Genomic DNA, 15,288 nt, shown 5'->3' with positions numbered 1-15,288 from the left:
TTACAACAAAGTAGTGTCTTTTTTATATATGTTCATTGGATCTGAAGTTTGAGTCTAATGGCTTTCAGGAAAAAAACATTTGCAAATACTACTGGGAGAAACAGTCCAGGGCTACAGAAGATTTGTAAATAAAGAAATATATTTGGAGGCTTGCACTGCTCTGCCTCTGTGTGTGGCTACCATTGTGCAATCAGCAGCAAAGCCCAGTGGTACTATACACTTTTGTTGTAAAATAAATTTAAAAAAAAAAAAAAAAAGTGAGGTTGTGGAGACAGATACAACACCCCCAAAAGTGGAACGAGTTGTTCTGGAAGCTTCATAGAATAGTTAAAGGACATGCAGGTTTTGAACCATCTGAGAACAGTGTGCATCCCCAGTGGAAATATTCACTGTCTCTGAGCCTGCCTTGAATGCCATGATGTGGAGCTGATTATATGGTATGTGAAGGAGAGGAGAACATAATGAAATATCATCTTGGGATAGAAGGGCCAGGGTGAACAGCCCCCTTGGCCACCCTCCTCCCTTCCCTTTCACAGCAGAGACAGGGGAGGCTCTGCAGCTGTGAGGGAGAACTCCCTCTGCATTGAGAGCAGCGAGAGGGAAGGGAGAGCTCCCTGCTCAGATCCCTGGGGGTGCAGCTACACAAACAGAGTGAGAGGAGATGAAAGGCTCTGCTTAAGCTGTTGCTAGAGGGCAGGTATTTAACATTTTGCTGGGTAGAGCTGTGAGTGCCCAGATTTGTGTGCAGGGCAGCAGGGTGGATGAACAGGTGCTTTCTGCACCTGCAGGAAGAGGTGGGTGGGATTCTGGAGCAAACATGGAAGTTTGATAAGCTGTGATCTGTTTGCCTTGAGGTATTCTGGAGATGTAGGGTGTTTGGGATTCCTGCATTGCTCAGTGTTTCAGTTCCTGTGTCAGCTGACAGCTTGCCTTAACTGCAGGGCTGAGGAACCATTAAAGATTTCCTTTTGCCTGGAGAACAAGAGAGAGGTTCAATTTAGTGTGGAAAGCCACCAGGCCCGTCCTAGTAACTGTTTCCTACAAACAATTACCTGCAATCATTTGGTGCTTTTTTCACTTGGCTGGAAGTTAGCAGGAAAGGATTTCTGGAGTTAAATCCTCCAGTTTAAAGCTGCCATTTTGTTACCGCATTAATATTCCTGGAGGATCATATTCCATAGGCAACAGCACTGACTATTTTTGATCCAGGCATGGTGGCTTTGATAAACAACCTTTGACATCTTTTGCATTCTGCTCAGATTTCTGAATGTTGAAGGGAAAACTGTCCTATCTTACATTAGTATAGCAGATGGTATCTGGATTAGATCTTTAGTATTTAATAGAGCACTTGTCTTCAGTGTCATTTGAATCCTTCAGCTCTTCCTAGATAAAAGAGACAAACTGAGTGAAGGTCCATCCCTATGTGATGTATAGAAGTGTGCTTCTGTTCTGCAGCTTGCAGTTTGGAGTGTGTAGATATCTAAGGATCTCAGCCATCAAAACTTGCACAGATGTTTTTGGGTTTTTTAATTTATAGGATTTAATATTTCTTAACAAAGGGAACTTTGTAATCTGATTCTGGCTGGTTGGCACTGGGAATGGATTTGACATGGTGTATCATGCCCACAGTCCTAACATAAATAGGAATTATTTGTTTGTGGATATGTTAGTGACACTTAAGATCAAGTTTGGACACAGGAGGTATAATTTTCATTGGCTGTATCCCAGTTCATGCTTTCTATCCTATAGTATAAGCAACTTATTTTAATGCATATTTTATTTCCACAGTTTATGTTGTCTCTAGGAAGTTAAGACAGGAATTCTTTGGAGAGAGATATTATTAATCATATAGTAGTGTTTTGAACCTTAATTTCTGGTCTGATTTTGCAGAAGCAGGCTCTACAGCATTCCTATGTAATATGGTCTGAACTGAGATAAACCTGTGTAGGTGGGGTTTTTTCTATTTCGATTTTATTGTGGAATAAGTCCAAGTTTTCAAGACTGTTGGAACAGCCATAAAAACTTGACAGAAAGTGCAGATTCAGGAAATTAGGCCCATGCTGTTCCATTTGTCTCAAGATTGTGCAGATAAGAGTCTCCTGCACGGAGCCATCCCTGACCCTGTTGAGCTGTAACACAAACTGCCACTTTCAATACTGCAGATAATTTAGAATAGAGTTAATGTATCTTGCACTTCTAAAGCGTAAGCAGGACTGGTCCTTTCTGCTCTGACAGGCTGCCCTATAACAAAGTGCATGGCCACTGTGGCACAGAGCACATGGAGCTCTGGCTAGTGAGATTCTGATGACAAAGAATGTTTCAGACAATTTTAATACCAGTACAGAAAATGCTGCTCATCTCAAAAAGGAAAATCAGTCGTATCCTACAGAGCAGATAGCCCATTATAAACAGTGCTTCAGATTATCTACATAAGGCAAAGCCAACAAGCTTGTGGGGCAGTATTTTGGGACTACAGAGAGATAACAAAGACTGCACGATGAATGCATTTCCTGGTCACTGTTTCAGCCATACCTGCAGTTCATTTGAATTCTCCTGAAAAGCCATTAAGTAGAAGTGTGAAATATACAGTCTGGTTTTATTTAAGAAAAAAAGTAAAAGACAAAATGTTGTGTTTGATTTGCAGTTTCTTAAACAGCTCCTTTTTAAGTGAAAAAACAAAGTTAATTTGTCTGACCTGGCAGTCCCTTCATATTTTGAATTACTTTGCTTGCTTAAGCTTATTTTACATATGTCCCTCCTAATCTCAGAGTGGAAAAAATCCCCAAAAGTGTCTTGATGAAGTGTGTCCAGACTGTGCCATGACAAAGGCACTGTTCATAGCCAGAGCATCCTCATGTGGTTATCTCTCTGATGTAGGCTCTCTTCTACCTCTGTGCTTCACATGGCTGCTCTGAGCAGAAGTGGCAGGTGGGAAAATGAACACATACTATGTCAAAGAGCATCTGGTCTGGGAGCAAGTAGACCATGCTCTTTTTACCACCAGCAAGAAATGATTATTCACAGCATGATTCTTCTGAGGTTAATAAGGACGGCAGTAGAAAGCCAGACTCTAATTTGAGTTTTTTTGATTGATTCTTAATGATATCTCACACACTGGTCAGTGGCATCCAATAAATGGCAGGCACTTCTGACCTTCCTTCCCTTTCTTGTTAAGTAATTTCAGCCATATAACAGCAATAGGAGCAGACAGGCAGTGAATTTCCTGGGTGGTAATTGCATTTCTTTGGTGGCTCAGATCCTCACCCTGCAGCATCCAGACTGACAGCACACCAGCCACGTAGCTGACTCCACTCTGCAGTCTTTTGGCACCTGGCTGTTGCACTTCCAGAGTAGGAAGGGCAAAATATTATGCTGGTTTAATGACTCTGGGTTTAAGCACAGAAGTGAGAAGTAGATAAGTCTGATTTGATGTATTGGCCTGCTGCCAAATTAGCATCGTGCATTTTTGCTTTAATGTGCTTTACAGAAAACTGAAATACCAGAGTGTCATTCTTTATTATGTAGGCCTGAAGCATATGTTAGCAAATTTGCTGCCATTTCCCTCATGGTTTCTTTTTTTCCTCTCATATTTTTGGATACGGGTTGCATGGCTGGATTTTTTTCAGTAATGTTTATTTACAAAAACTAATTAGACTTGTTGCTATCAATAGCCTCTAACAGAGCTCTTAAGAACAAACTGCACGACAAAATTGACATCGTGTCCTTGTTAAATCAACTCCTGCTGAGTGGGCACGATTTGCATATTGATTACTTCACTTCCTTGATTGCCCTTTTCGCAGTGACATAGTGGGTGGGGAGTGGTGAGGAGCAGAAGTGTGGGAGAAGGGGATGTTGTGCTCTGTTTTACCAACATTGGCAGGATTTGCCCTTGAGCAGTGTGGCCCAGACCCAGAGTGCAGAGTGGTGGGGAGCAGAAGTGTGTGAGAAGGGAATGTTGTGCTCTAGTTTTTACCAACATTGGCAAGATTTGCCCTTGAGCAGCATGCCCCAGAACCAATGTGCAGCAGGACCAAGGGCTCCTCAGCAGCTCAGAACTCTCCTTTCTCCCCAGCTCGTCCGCTACAGCTCGGAAGGTGTCCTGCAGCTGGGGCCCCTGGGCTCCACCGCCTTCCTGCCCGACTCCAAATGCCTGGTGGACGATGGCAAGGGCAGGACACCCACCCTCAAGAAGTGTGAAGATGTCCTGAGGCCAGCACAGAGGTTCTGGGATTTCACACAGGTGAGGAAGAGCTGAGGAAGCCTTGAAGAGATGAATTAAAGAGGGATGATGACAAGGAGGTCTTTGGAGGGCTGTACCAGGAATTCCCCCCAGTACTTTTTAGAAATAGTCAGATATGTTTTCCATAGATCATGTGCTACCCAGGAATATTCTTCCATTATTAATAGAAATTTTGGGGTATGATTTCTAGGAATTTTTGCTTATCCTGTTGTGGAGTATTCTCAATTTCTGTCCCGATTGTCAAGAATGTGCTTGTAATTGTTTTTTGCATTCAGAACTTTTCTAAAATTTTTCTAGCACCTCTATAGGCATTTTTTAAGATCTAGAATCTTCATTTTTAAGATTTTCAAAAGCATTATTACAGTCTCTGGGATTTCCTGTTTCTTGGGCTCTGTAGGGATTCACTAGTGCTTTTTAGAGATTTTCTAGTGATTTGGGGGGATTTTTCCAGCAATTCCTAAATGTACAATTATCAAGGAATTATTGTGGTACTTTTTATGTATTAGCTAGCTTTTCCTAGGAATTTCTAGCACTTTCTGGAGCATTTATCACTTGATATATACAGAAATGCATTTTATAATGTTTTTTAAGGATTTACAGATCTAGCGCTGTTTTTTCTAGTCCGTTCACCTTGTGGTTCTTTCCTCTTATTTTTCCCCATCTTTTTTTTTTTTTCCTAGAATGGTCCAATCATCAGCAGAGACACAGGCCGTTGTCTAGAAGTGGAAATGTCAAAGGATGCAAATTTTGGGCTCAGATTGGTCGTACAAAGGTGCTCGGGGCAGAAATGGATGATTAGAAACTGGATCAAGCATGGGAGGCACTGACTGTGGGGCTGAGCTGCCTCTCCTGCTGCTGTCCATTGCTCAGTGTGCCATATCTCCTGAGGCATTTGTCTTAAAGCAAATTAGTTTGAACAGGTCTTGGCCCTCAAGAGTCCTCCATCGTTGGGCATTCCAAGGAAAGAAAGAAGAAAAAGGAAAGCAGACACACACATGCCCTGTTTGACTTTTCCTTGCTCCAGCAGATGATGTGGGAAGCTCAACGAGAGTTTTCTGTTGATTTGGAAATCTTGTGAAGACCAGAACACAACAGGAAAGTGGATTCCTTCAGCTCTCCTAGAGGAATTGACAGATCTTTCTATGCTGAGTTCAAAGGAGACATCCCAATACTGCCTCATAAAGAGAGTTCTCTGATGGGTAGCTTTTTAGCTTTAAGTTTTGGACTGGTGCACAACTCCTACAGTGAATAATTATGTGCCTTTTTTATTGTACTTCGTATAAAAGAGGACTGGAAAAATCCTACCTTTTCAGCATGTCTGGTTCGTTGTACTAAACAAGAAGATCTGTAAATAACATTGGAAATATACTATAATATATGATGCATTTCAAGGTTGATTGTTTAGGAGTCTCTGTTTCTAGAAAGAGACTGTTCTGCAAATGTTTACAGGTGGTTCTCAACCTTTGAGCTGCTGGGGAGCAGCATTTTAGAGACCTCTTCTAGTTAGACACAGATAAATGTTGAATAGGTAAAATAGCCACATGCTCCGTTATATTGCCACATTTTACATTTGTTGGCTGTAGAGACATCACAGTTTAGCACTTGGATATTGGGCTCTTCTGAGGCAGTAAATGTCCTGGTGGATGGATGGATTTCAGGAGGCCTCAGCTGGCCCCAAAGCCCTGAGTGTGTGTCCTGTCCTGCAGGTCACTGTTGTGTTGTTCCAGAGACTGCCTGGAACAAGAATACTCCAAATCCTCCTTATTCTGGAAATAAGTTGACTGGCTTAGTTGCCATCTGTGGAGCTTAAAAACTTGGATCTTCCATTTTGTTTCCCATCCTGTGAAAATGTCAAATGTGAGCAAATATGCTGTGTGAGCACTGTCTAGACAAATTTCCTGAATAAACCAACAAAGTTTTTTCAGCATTTGAAAAACAAACACAAGCCTGGTGATAAGAACGCAAATTAGAGCTAGAGGTAGGGAGCATATATAAATACTGTTACTCTGAAATATAAATATTTTACTCTAGCTGACCCATTGGCAGCATCTTTGTAAACCTGAATTTAATAATGTATCCAGTGGTTCATGCAGGGTCAGTGCATATGGACAGAACAGTGACAAAGTCTTTTCCAAAAAGCTGTCAATATTAATGAGCACTGTCATCAGCAGGTTTTGGATGTGGGTCCGTGGCACACAGCTTTTCTGTACAGATGATTTCAGTCATACTGAAGGAGAGACAGAGATGGTATCTGTTAATTTCACAGTTTAATATTTTATAGTTTAAAAAAAAATTGTTTTGTTTTACTGAGCCAGAGAAATAGATAATTGCAGTCACTGTGGTACTGTGAATCTTGGTGATCTGTTCCTTGAATAACTTTTGCCATTCCTATTTCAAGGCATGCTGAACAAAATTTAATGGAAACAAAGTTAATTTTTCAAGGGCATGATATGTAATAAAATTTTTACTTTTAACATGCAAAATCCATCAGGTCTTGTCAAGTCTTGGTTAGTATCTAGAAAGCATATCACTATGTTTTGCCCCAGTTTTATTCTTGAAATAGAGTGTGCAAGATGCAATACCAAGCCAATTCTCCTGGAGTTTACTTGTGGCTAATTGCTGATCTTTATTCATGTCTCATGGACCAAGTTACACGTGAGCATATACAAAAGAGTAATTCTGGGTGAGATTCTAGGTACAAAAATACTTAAAATTCTGTGTTTGTGGTAAGTTGAACACAACCTTTTGAAAAGTGTAATAATACCTGCAGGGAGAGTAGCATCTTTAATAAATCAAGCAATACTGTATAAAATCACGGACAATCTCAGTATTCAAGCCTTCCTGCAGGTCCAAAACAGGTAGGAAACTTCAGGCTAAATAGAGATTGGGAACAGCTGCCCTGCATTTAACCTCCTTATGTTAAGCTATCAGACAATTTAAAGTTATATTTAGCATCTATGCAGCAGATGTTGAAGGCTTTGTACAGAAGTGAGTTTGTAAGTGAGTTTTCATCTTCTCTCCAAACACAATTTCCACCTTTTAAACTGTATGAAAGCTTTATTCTCCTTTTGTTTGCTCTGATGGAGTTTTACTCCTTGAGGGAGGTGAGAAAGCAGAGGAAGGAAAAGATGGTTTCACCAGGTGAGATTTTGGGGGAGTAACAGGACATTCACACCCATTTTTAGTCTTTCCAGTGAGTAAGTGCTAACTATTTTATATGAACATGGCAGGAAGTGGAAATTAATTATATATCAGTGTGACCTATTAGAGTATGAAGTGACAGTACTGAACAGAAGCAAATATGTCACGTGCTTTCTTTTTCCCTTTTATTTTTCCTTGTCTTGAATTAGCAATCTTCACTTGATCCTTGGTTAGCCCCTTAGTGGGGCAGCAAGCCTTTCAAACCCTGGGTAAATGAAAAAGGAAAATTGAATATTTAGAGGAATTTAAAGTTTAAATCTACGCTCATGAAACAAATCTGGCATAGGCAGTTTAGGAGCTTTGAAGCTGAGAGGACCAGATAGATCTGTGTTTACTGGCAGAGATTTCAAACCTTCATCTGACACCACCATGATCAAAGAGAATTGGGTTTCTTGGAATTTTGCCCTCAGGGCATTTGACTGTGGCCACACTGTCTGAGAGTGGTCAGTCCTGGCAGGTTTGAGTGCCAAGGCCACCAGCTGCAGGAGGCTTGCAAGAACCAGACTTAGGGTACAAGAAGGAAAACAGGTTTTTGTGGTAGATAAATGGCTTTGAGATTTACATAGTAACATAAAAGAAATCAAATAACTCTTAAAAGGTGGAGTTGGTATTTTATGTGATTGTCATTTTTTTAAGACTTGCTGGAACAATTTCTTATATTTGCAAAACACATCTGTTGGATTAATTTTCCTTTATTCTTTATCTGTATGAACCACTGCTTTGGCTGTGGTACTAACATGGTGACTCTGCATGTGAGAGAGTCTTAAATATTCTCTCGTCAAAGGAATAATAATAAAAAAAGCCTTGAGTATTATCTGTTTTAACCAAAGTCTATGGTTCTTTTGTCAGTATTTCACCCCTTAGTATAATCTGAAATCCTGCTTAATGGTGTTCAAATTTTCAGTCTTGTTTCCCACAGTGCAGCATTCTAGATCTCATGAAAACTATTCAATGTAGTGTAATATGCCTTGTGGAGAAAATTCAGATCAAAGGCTTTCTATGCTATTTTGTTTGATTTAGAGGATTATGGAGCTAAATACTAGGTCATAAGACAAAAGAATAGAAGGTAAGAAAGACCAGCACACCAGTAAGAAAGTCTAGCACACTGTTGTGAAAGCCAAACCAGGAAAAATATTATTTTCTAAGCATATTAGAGCCCCTAAAAATGGGTTTGGGTCCTAAGGTAATAAAAGCCTTTTCTTTTTTGAGAGCTATAGACTATTTTCCAAGCTGAATTTAATTTTGGTTTGGTTGAATCTATTTGTTCCTCAGCCAGAGCTGTCCTGTAGCCTTACTGGCTTGCTGGTTCCTGAGGCATGCTAAGCCCCAGTGGGAAGGAAACAAGAGAAATTTGATGCTTTGGAAGGACCCACTGGATTCCCTTGCAATCATGTAAGTTCTCTATTGTGCTCACCCATCAGAACTCTTCAGGCCTGTGCCACATGCAAAAAACCAAACTCAGGTTGCACAGAAGTGTTTTGAGACAAAAATATGGAAACAAACAACAGCTCTTCATACGTATTTTCAAAGTGTTGAAATGTTTTTCTCAGTTGAATTAATAATTTGGGGCTTGATGTGTCTGAAGATGAAGCCTTCATGGTCCGTCATTTACAGTCCTTTTCATTGACCTGTCCCTTTTAAAAAACTGATCTAGTAGATGAAAATCTCACTTGCCATGTGACAAGGGGTGTAATCTATCTGACACAGGATAGCTGCAGTTTTAAGTACTTAAGTCATAGCTAGTCAGATTTAATGAAATAGCACCAGTCCTAATCTGTTCTTTAGATCAATTACACAGTGTGTAATTCCTTCAGTACCCAGTATTCATTTGAAATGGTTCATTACCAGCCACACAAAAGTGCATTATGGCCAGTTTCAGGATCCAGGGAGTTGGGCTATAAGAAATACAACAGAAGTTGTAGTTCAGAGGGAGATTAACATATTATTATTCAGATAGGGCACAAATACCTTTGTTTTTCATGAGAGGCTTTGGGAGGAAGAACAACTACCAGAATTCACTTGATTGAAGGTGTTCCTAACAATGATGTTCTATTTTTTTCTGCTGCTATTTTGACTGCCTGCTTCTTAGTGCTGATCAAAGTCAATGGTAGAGGTCATAGCACAGATAAAAGATGGTGTTGCAAATTAGAATACCTAGCTAACAGGCTGGATAGAAACCAAGGAATGATCAGATCTCTAAATCTAGATGCCACCACAGGAAACTTAATACCCAAAAATTCTCTTTGGAAAGAATCCCAAACTACAGTGACCTCTTTAGTGCGTTATAATGGATTTCAGAATGGCTCCATAAAATTCAGTGACTTACTTTACAAAAGCATTAATGACATGTAACTAAAAGGTATTGAGTTCAGGGGTTATCCTAAATAAAAACAATGGGGTTTGGCCAGGAATGCTTACAAATACCCAGGGAAACAATATATGGCAACCTGCTTTTGAAAAACAATTTCTGAATCAAGAGTGTCTTCAAAGACATGTCAAAGCATTGATTACTTTTCATAGTATTAGTGTTTCCTATTGGCCATCAACAAGTGTTGTGCAGTTCTCAAACTCTTTGTAATGTTTAATTTTAAAAAATTGCAGCAACTAGAATGCAAGTTGTGACTGCAAATATTTTTTCATTATGTGGCACATCATCAAACCAATTTGTATTCACACAGGAAAAGTTAATAAATTACTATGCATTTTACTGCTGACATGAGCTGCATGTTTTATCATTGTACATTTGGACACGCATATTAAAATTCCAAGATTCACACAAAGGAAAACTAGAGTAGCAAAGCATATGGGCATTTTAAAATTTAAATTGCACATATTGTGTTCTGAAAGGCAGTCACCACACACTCGTAAGAGACTTGGCCCTGGGGTGCACAACCAAAACTGGATTGATAACAGTGCAGACTAATGTCATCTACATATCCAGCATCTCATTACTGCAAACAGTCAATAATTGTTGTTTAGAAATATGAAATAGGATGTAGGGAAAATGTAGAATGATCCTTTCACCATGTATGTCCCCCTAATTTCTCAGGGTAAGGCCTTCCCAAGCTAGAGGCTCTACACACCATCCCAACCATTAGATTTAATGACACTGGGGCTGTATGTATCCAATCCACTCAGAGCTCTGGGTATCACAACATCCTGTAATACATCCTGTGCTGTAATAAATAGCACTGTTGCTGTGAGTCAGTACCACAGACTCTCATTCCATAGGATGCCCTGTAGTTCTCTTATGGTGAAAAGCTGTGAATAACTGCTGCCAACTCTTTTTTAACACCCTTTTTCGTTTGACCTCTGTCATCCTGTTTTAAAATATATTTCTGAACTGACTGTCATGCTTTTTTTTTTTGTGTCACCAGCAAACAACTTTGTAACTGCGCAAGCAGATGGTCTGTGTCATCTCTTGTGCTGGGTGATAGCAGGGTGAGAACCCATTGGGTTCCTGAGCTGTTCAGTGGGATAAAACATACATTGCTGGCTTTAACATTGATTTTGGATCTCAGCCAGGCTGTTTCTCCAGTGTGTATGACAAAGTTTGCAATTTGTGATCAAGGAGAACAGAGCATCTGAGAAAGGATCCAAGCCCTTGTTTCATTCTTCAGTGCCCTTGCTGCTCCTGCTGTCAGGAGGCCGTGGAGCACCCAGGATTACAGCTGAGTGACCAGAATGGGACATGTGCCCATGTTCCTGACTCTCTTACACCCCTCTGTTCAGCTGAATCAGCTGGGTGACACCTGAATGCCCAAGCTTTTTCCTTCCCAATTTCTGCAAGGACAGTGACTGCCTTAGTGGAGGAGCAGCTGTTGATTCCTTGGTTTTCCCAGAGAAGGTGGGGTTGGCTGTGGTCTTCAGGTGGGTGACAACACCACCAACCTCAGAAGGAATGGCCTGATACAGCCTTGGCAAATTTAGCTCCATCCCCAGGATCAGTCTTTGTGTTCTTTCCCATTTCTTTGTAACTCCATGCTGAGGACTCTGTGTAGAAGCACTGCTCTGTTTTGAGCCAAGGTATTCTGTAGACCCAACTTCCTATTGTAATCAAGCCAGCATTTCTTGGAAGGAGAAACATCACCTTTGAAGGTACCATATGCTTGCTAGAATGAATGTTTCATGAATAATACCCAGCAAAATTAGGTTTGTATAAATATTTTGTCAGCAGTTCTGCATCTGACAACCTTTTTTCTGCAAAAGTTATCCTTAGCATGAGTTTTTTCACTGTGAAGAATGTATTCCGTGGATATAGCCACCCTTTTGTTTAATAAATCCTCATGAATTGACTGTGAATCATTAATGTGTGCCTGTAACTGAGCACTGACTGGCAGTGATAATGATTTTTCAGCTTATAATGGCTTGGTCATGTTTTTGTTTTGTTTTTCCTGTCTATTGTCGCTGTAACATAGTTGAACACCTTTATTAGTTAGCCTTGCCTTTGCATCCTGACTCATTATCTGGAATTTAAAGGAAATAAGGACTGGGGTATTTTCCTATCTGTAATGTTGAGGTAAAAGCAAGCAAACAAACAAAGCCCCCTTGCTTTGTTCTGGAATTTACTAAACATTCCTAACTTGTGAATTAATCCAAGAGTTTATTTCAGTGTTTAAAACTAACTGTAATCCTAAAAACCAGCAAACAAAACCCATGCAAATTTAGTGCAAGGTTTTCCTGGACTTTGTTCTTCTTACCATTAGCCCACTTTTACTGCTTAACCAAATCCTACCATTTTCCTTTTAGGATTCATCTTTTTATACCATTCCTTCAGGTGTGTTACTGATGTAGAGGAGATGTACTGGGGAAAAAAAAAAAAAGAGCATTCTAACTAACAAAATTCTGTCATTTACAGAACTTAGGGGTAAAGCTGTGATCAACAAAGTGATGTGACATTCATTGGACCATGTGTGCAACATTATTTATTTTTTAAAAGCCAAGCAGAGCTTCCTAACAGCCTCTGTCTTGCTGTTGACAGTGGGGGCTGTAAGATGACTCTTTGTGTGGGCCCAGCTGGCAGAAAAAATTCTTGAGGAACTCAGAGTTCCAGTAATGGGATGGGAAGGCAAGGACAAGGCACATCAGGATTTCCTTGAACTGCAAAAGTGAGGGTTAAAGAAAGACTGAGCTGCACTGTCCAACCTGGAAAGCAGGAACTGACATACAGCAATTCACCTGGTGATAAGGCCCTGGCATCTTTACATGAATAACAGAGCTTTAATAAAGGGATTTTAATCAGAATTCAGGAAAGATTTTTCTGCTTTTGGAGTTTATTACAGAGAAATCTGCCTAATCTGTTGACAGAGCTCCAAAACATACAGGTCAGTGCTGTGGTGTGTTAGCAGTGAAACATTTGCCAAAACCTATTGAAATTCTCTGTGTACTTCAAGCATTGGCATTCTGAGGAGAAGCTGGTGCCACCTATCATCAAAAAGGAGGAAATTAAACACCAAAGTGATGTGTTTAAACTGGAGAAACTGCTATTTTCATTGCAAAGCTGATTGTTTTATATTAAATAGGCAATTAGCAAGATGTTGGGGCTACTCAGAATGATTCTGGGTGAGGTGCTGACCTGGCCACTCTCACCCTGCAGAGGAGATCAAGGCTAAGCAGATCCTGGATGTTCTGGCCTTGCTGACCAAAGGGAAAGTTATAAGATTACAATCTGCTTTAAGGGTGCAAATTCAAGTCCAGCAGATCAGTTGAGGTCCAACTCACCCCAGTTAAGTAGTTAAATATTTTTGTGAATCTGAACCTAAATAACTTTTGCTCCACTTTTTCTCTTTTTAGAGGGTACAAGTCATTTTGAGTCATTCTTGATAGCAGAGTGTGGGTTTATTAAAGTGGCACAGGTATTTTGAAAATGTTTTTCCTTTTTCTTTGGAAAGGTACATTTGGAATGATAACCCTGTTGGAGTTTTTGTTTAAAATACTCAGAATACATCCTAGCATGTCCAAGGCATGTTTTTTCCTCACAGTCTCAGGCTATCATAATACTGAGGCCCAGGATACTGCATTGTGCCTTCTTTTGCTGAAAAGAAAGGAATTTCAAAGCTTCAGTGGGCTCCTGAGGAGCAGTGAGGGATTTGTGTTGTGTTCAGCTTTATTGGAAAAAAAGTCATGACACTTTTCATCTCTTAGGGGTCTGCTTCATGTTTTGATCCTGGAGCCAAATCATCTTTCTTAAGTCTGAATCAGAGACCCTTTATGCCAGCCACCAGGCCAGGGTGACACAAGGCTTTTCTCCCTCCTTATAACTCTATGTAACTATTAAACCTATTCAAGACCTTACAATTCTAGTGGTTTTTGAAGCACATTTTTAAGTTCTTTGCCTGAGCACAAGTCAAAGTAGACCTTTAGGTTGTCTTTCTTTCTTTTCCTTTGAAATGCACTGATAAATGCATGGGTGATAAATTTAGTCTGAGGCAAATGCACACAGCATCATGTCTCACAGAACTGTTCTTTGATACATCCTCTGAAGATTGAGATTAAGTAGAAAAATGCTGGCTGCTTAGAAAAATGAGGCTCCTAATCAGTTAATTTGTGCCAGGCCTGAGGACTTCATAAAAACCTGTGGGTTTAATGTGCCATATATACATATCATCTATATATTAATACTCTATAAACACTCTAAAATAAATAACACTCTAAAAACTACTTCTCCTCCTCTTGTTAATGTGCTGATAGATTCTGATTCAAGATAAGGTTCTGACTTGGTGTGTAAATATCAGTGTGACATATATCACAGAGCTCTTATGGCACACAGAGGCCAAACAGTAGAAGAGCATCAACAGCATCATAATAGTGGAAAAGGACATGACAGGTAAAAGCTATTTAAAATGTGTTTTTACAGTCTACACCTCCACCATCCCTCCCTCCCTCCTTCCATTCCCCAAGGTGAATCTCTTGCTGCCAGAACTAAGTTTTGTTCTAGTGATGTTTTGTTGTACCTTATCACATAAAACAAATGTTTTTCCAAAAGCTTTCTTGCATGAAGGCAATGAAGTAAATCTAATCTCTGACGTTCAAATCAGGCTTACAGAAGGGCAAAGAGGGCTCACTTTGGCTTGGATGACATTTATGGCCAGAAAGCAGCTCATGGACAGGAAAGGCAGCATGCTGTTCTCTGTAGGGTGTACAATGTGAAACAATTTTATCAGAAATGCTAGATAAAAATCTTAATAAGCTGGAGTTAAACAACTGGGCTTAACAACTGGGTAGTTTTATCTTGGAGGCAAAAAAAAACCCAAAAACCAAACCCCACTACATTTAAAATTTGCCATATGCACAGTAACTTGCAGTTAGTAATTAAATTCTCACAACATCCTTCCACAGTGCCAGGCAGAGCATATTGGCTTAGGTTGGCCTGGTTGTCGAGCGTGAACTGAAATGATTTCTAACAGCAATCAAATACATTTTGAAATATGCTCATAAAAATGCTAGCTCAGAGGCTCAAAGCAATAATGATTCATGTATTAGCAAATGAACCTGTCCTCTGCAAGCTAGCCCCTGAAATGTAATAAGGGGTCAGTCCAAGGAAAAGGAAAAAAGTGTGTTTATGAAGATGTTGAGAGGTAATATTTTGGAATGGGAGTTTGGGGTGGCATCTCTTCAACATCTATGGATTGAGGTATTGGACTGGCCTCCAGAAGCCAGTCTTTGTCAAGGATGCCTTTATCGAATCTATATCCACAGAGAGATTTAGGCAATGTGCTTGCCAGAATCCCTCTGTCCCTTGGGAAGATCTTTGCTTCCTATATGAGCAAGACTGGGACTCAGAGAAGGTGGGAACAGCTGTCCTGCATCTCCTGTGCTGTGAAGATGCTCAGGAAAGGCCTATGTGT

General features: G+C 40.1%; 1 protein-coding gene across 9 annotated transcripts in view; it reads left to right on the top strand.

The window, feature by feature from the left end:
• GALNT9 (polypeptide N-acetylgalactosaminyltransferase 9) overlaps nucleotides 1–11,743 on the top strand; it is a 257,312-nt gene extending 245,569 nt beyond the window's left edge. For all 9 annotated transcript variants that reach the window (XM_064726604.1, XM_064726603.1, XM_064726601.1 and 6 more), the window contains 2 exons: nucleotides 4,073–4,240; nucleotides 4,921–11,743. In XM_064726604.1, coding sequence (XP_064582674.1) covers nucleotides 4,073–4,240; nucleotides 4,921–5,067 — 315 coding nt within the window. In that variant the 3' untranslated portion in view covers nucleotides 5,068–11,743. The remainder of the gene's footprint in view (nucleotides 1–4,072; nucleotides 4,241–4,920) is intronic.
• The last annotated feature ends 3,545 nt before the right edge of the window (nucleotides 11,744–15,288 follow it).

Source organism: Zonotrichia leucophrys, chromosome 15, assembly GCF_028769735.1.
Source record: "Zonotrichia leucophrys gambelii isolate GWCS_2022_RI chromosome 15, RI_Zleu_2.0, whole genome shotgun sequence".
NCBI lineage: Eukaryota > Metazoa > Chordata > Aves > Passeriformes > Passerellidae > Zonotrichia > Zonotrichia leucophrys.
This window is presented reverse-complemented; position numbering and strand designations above follow the sequence as displayed.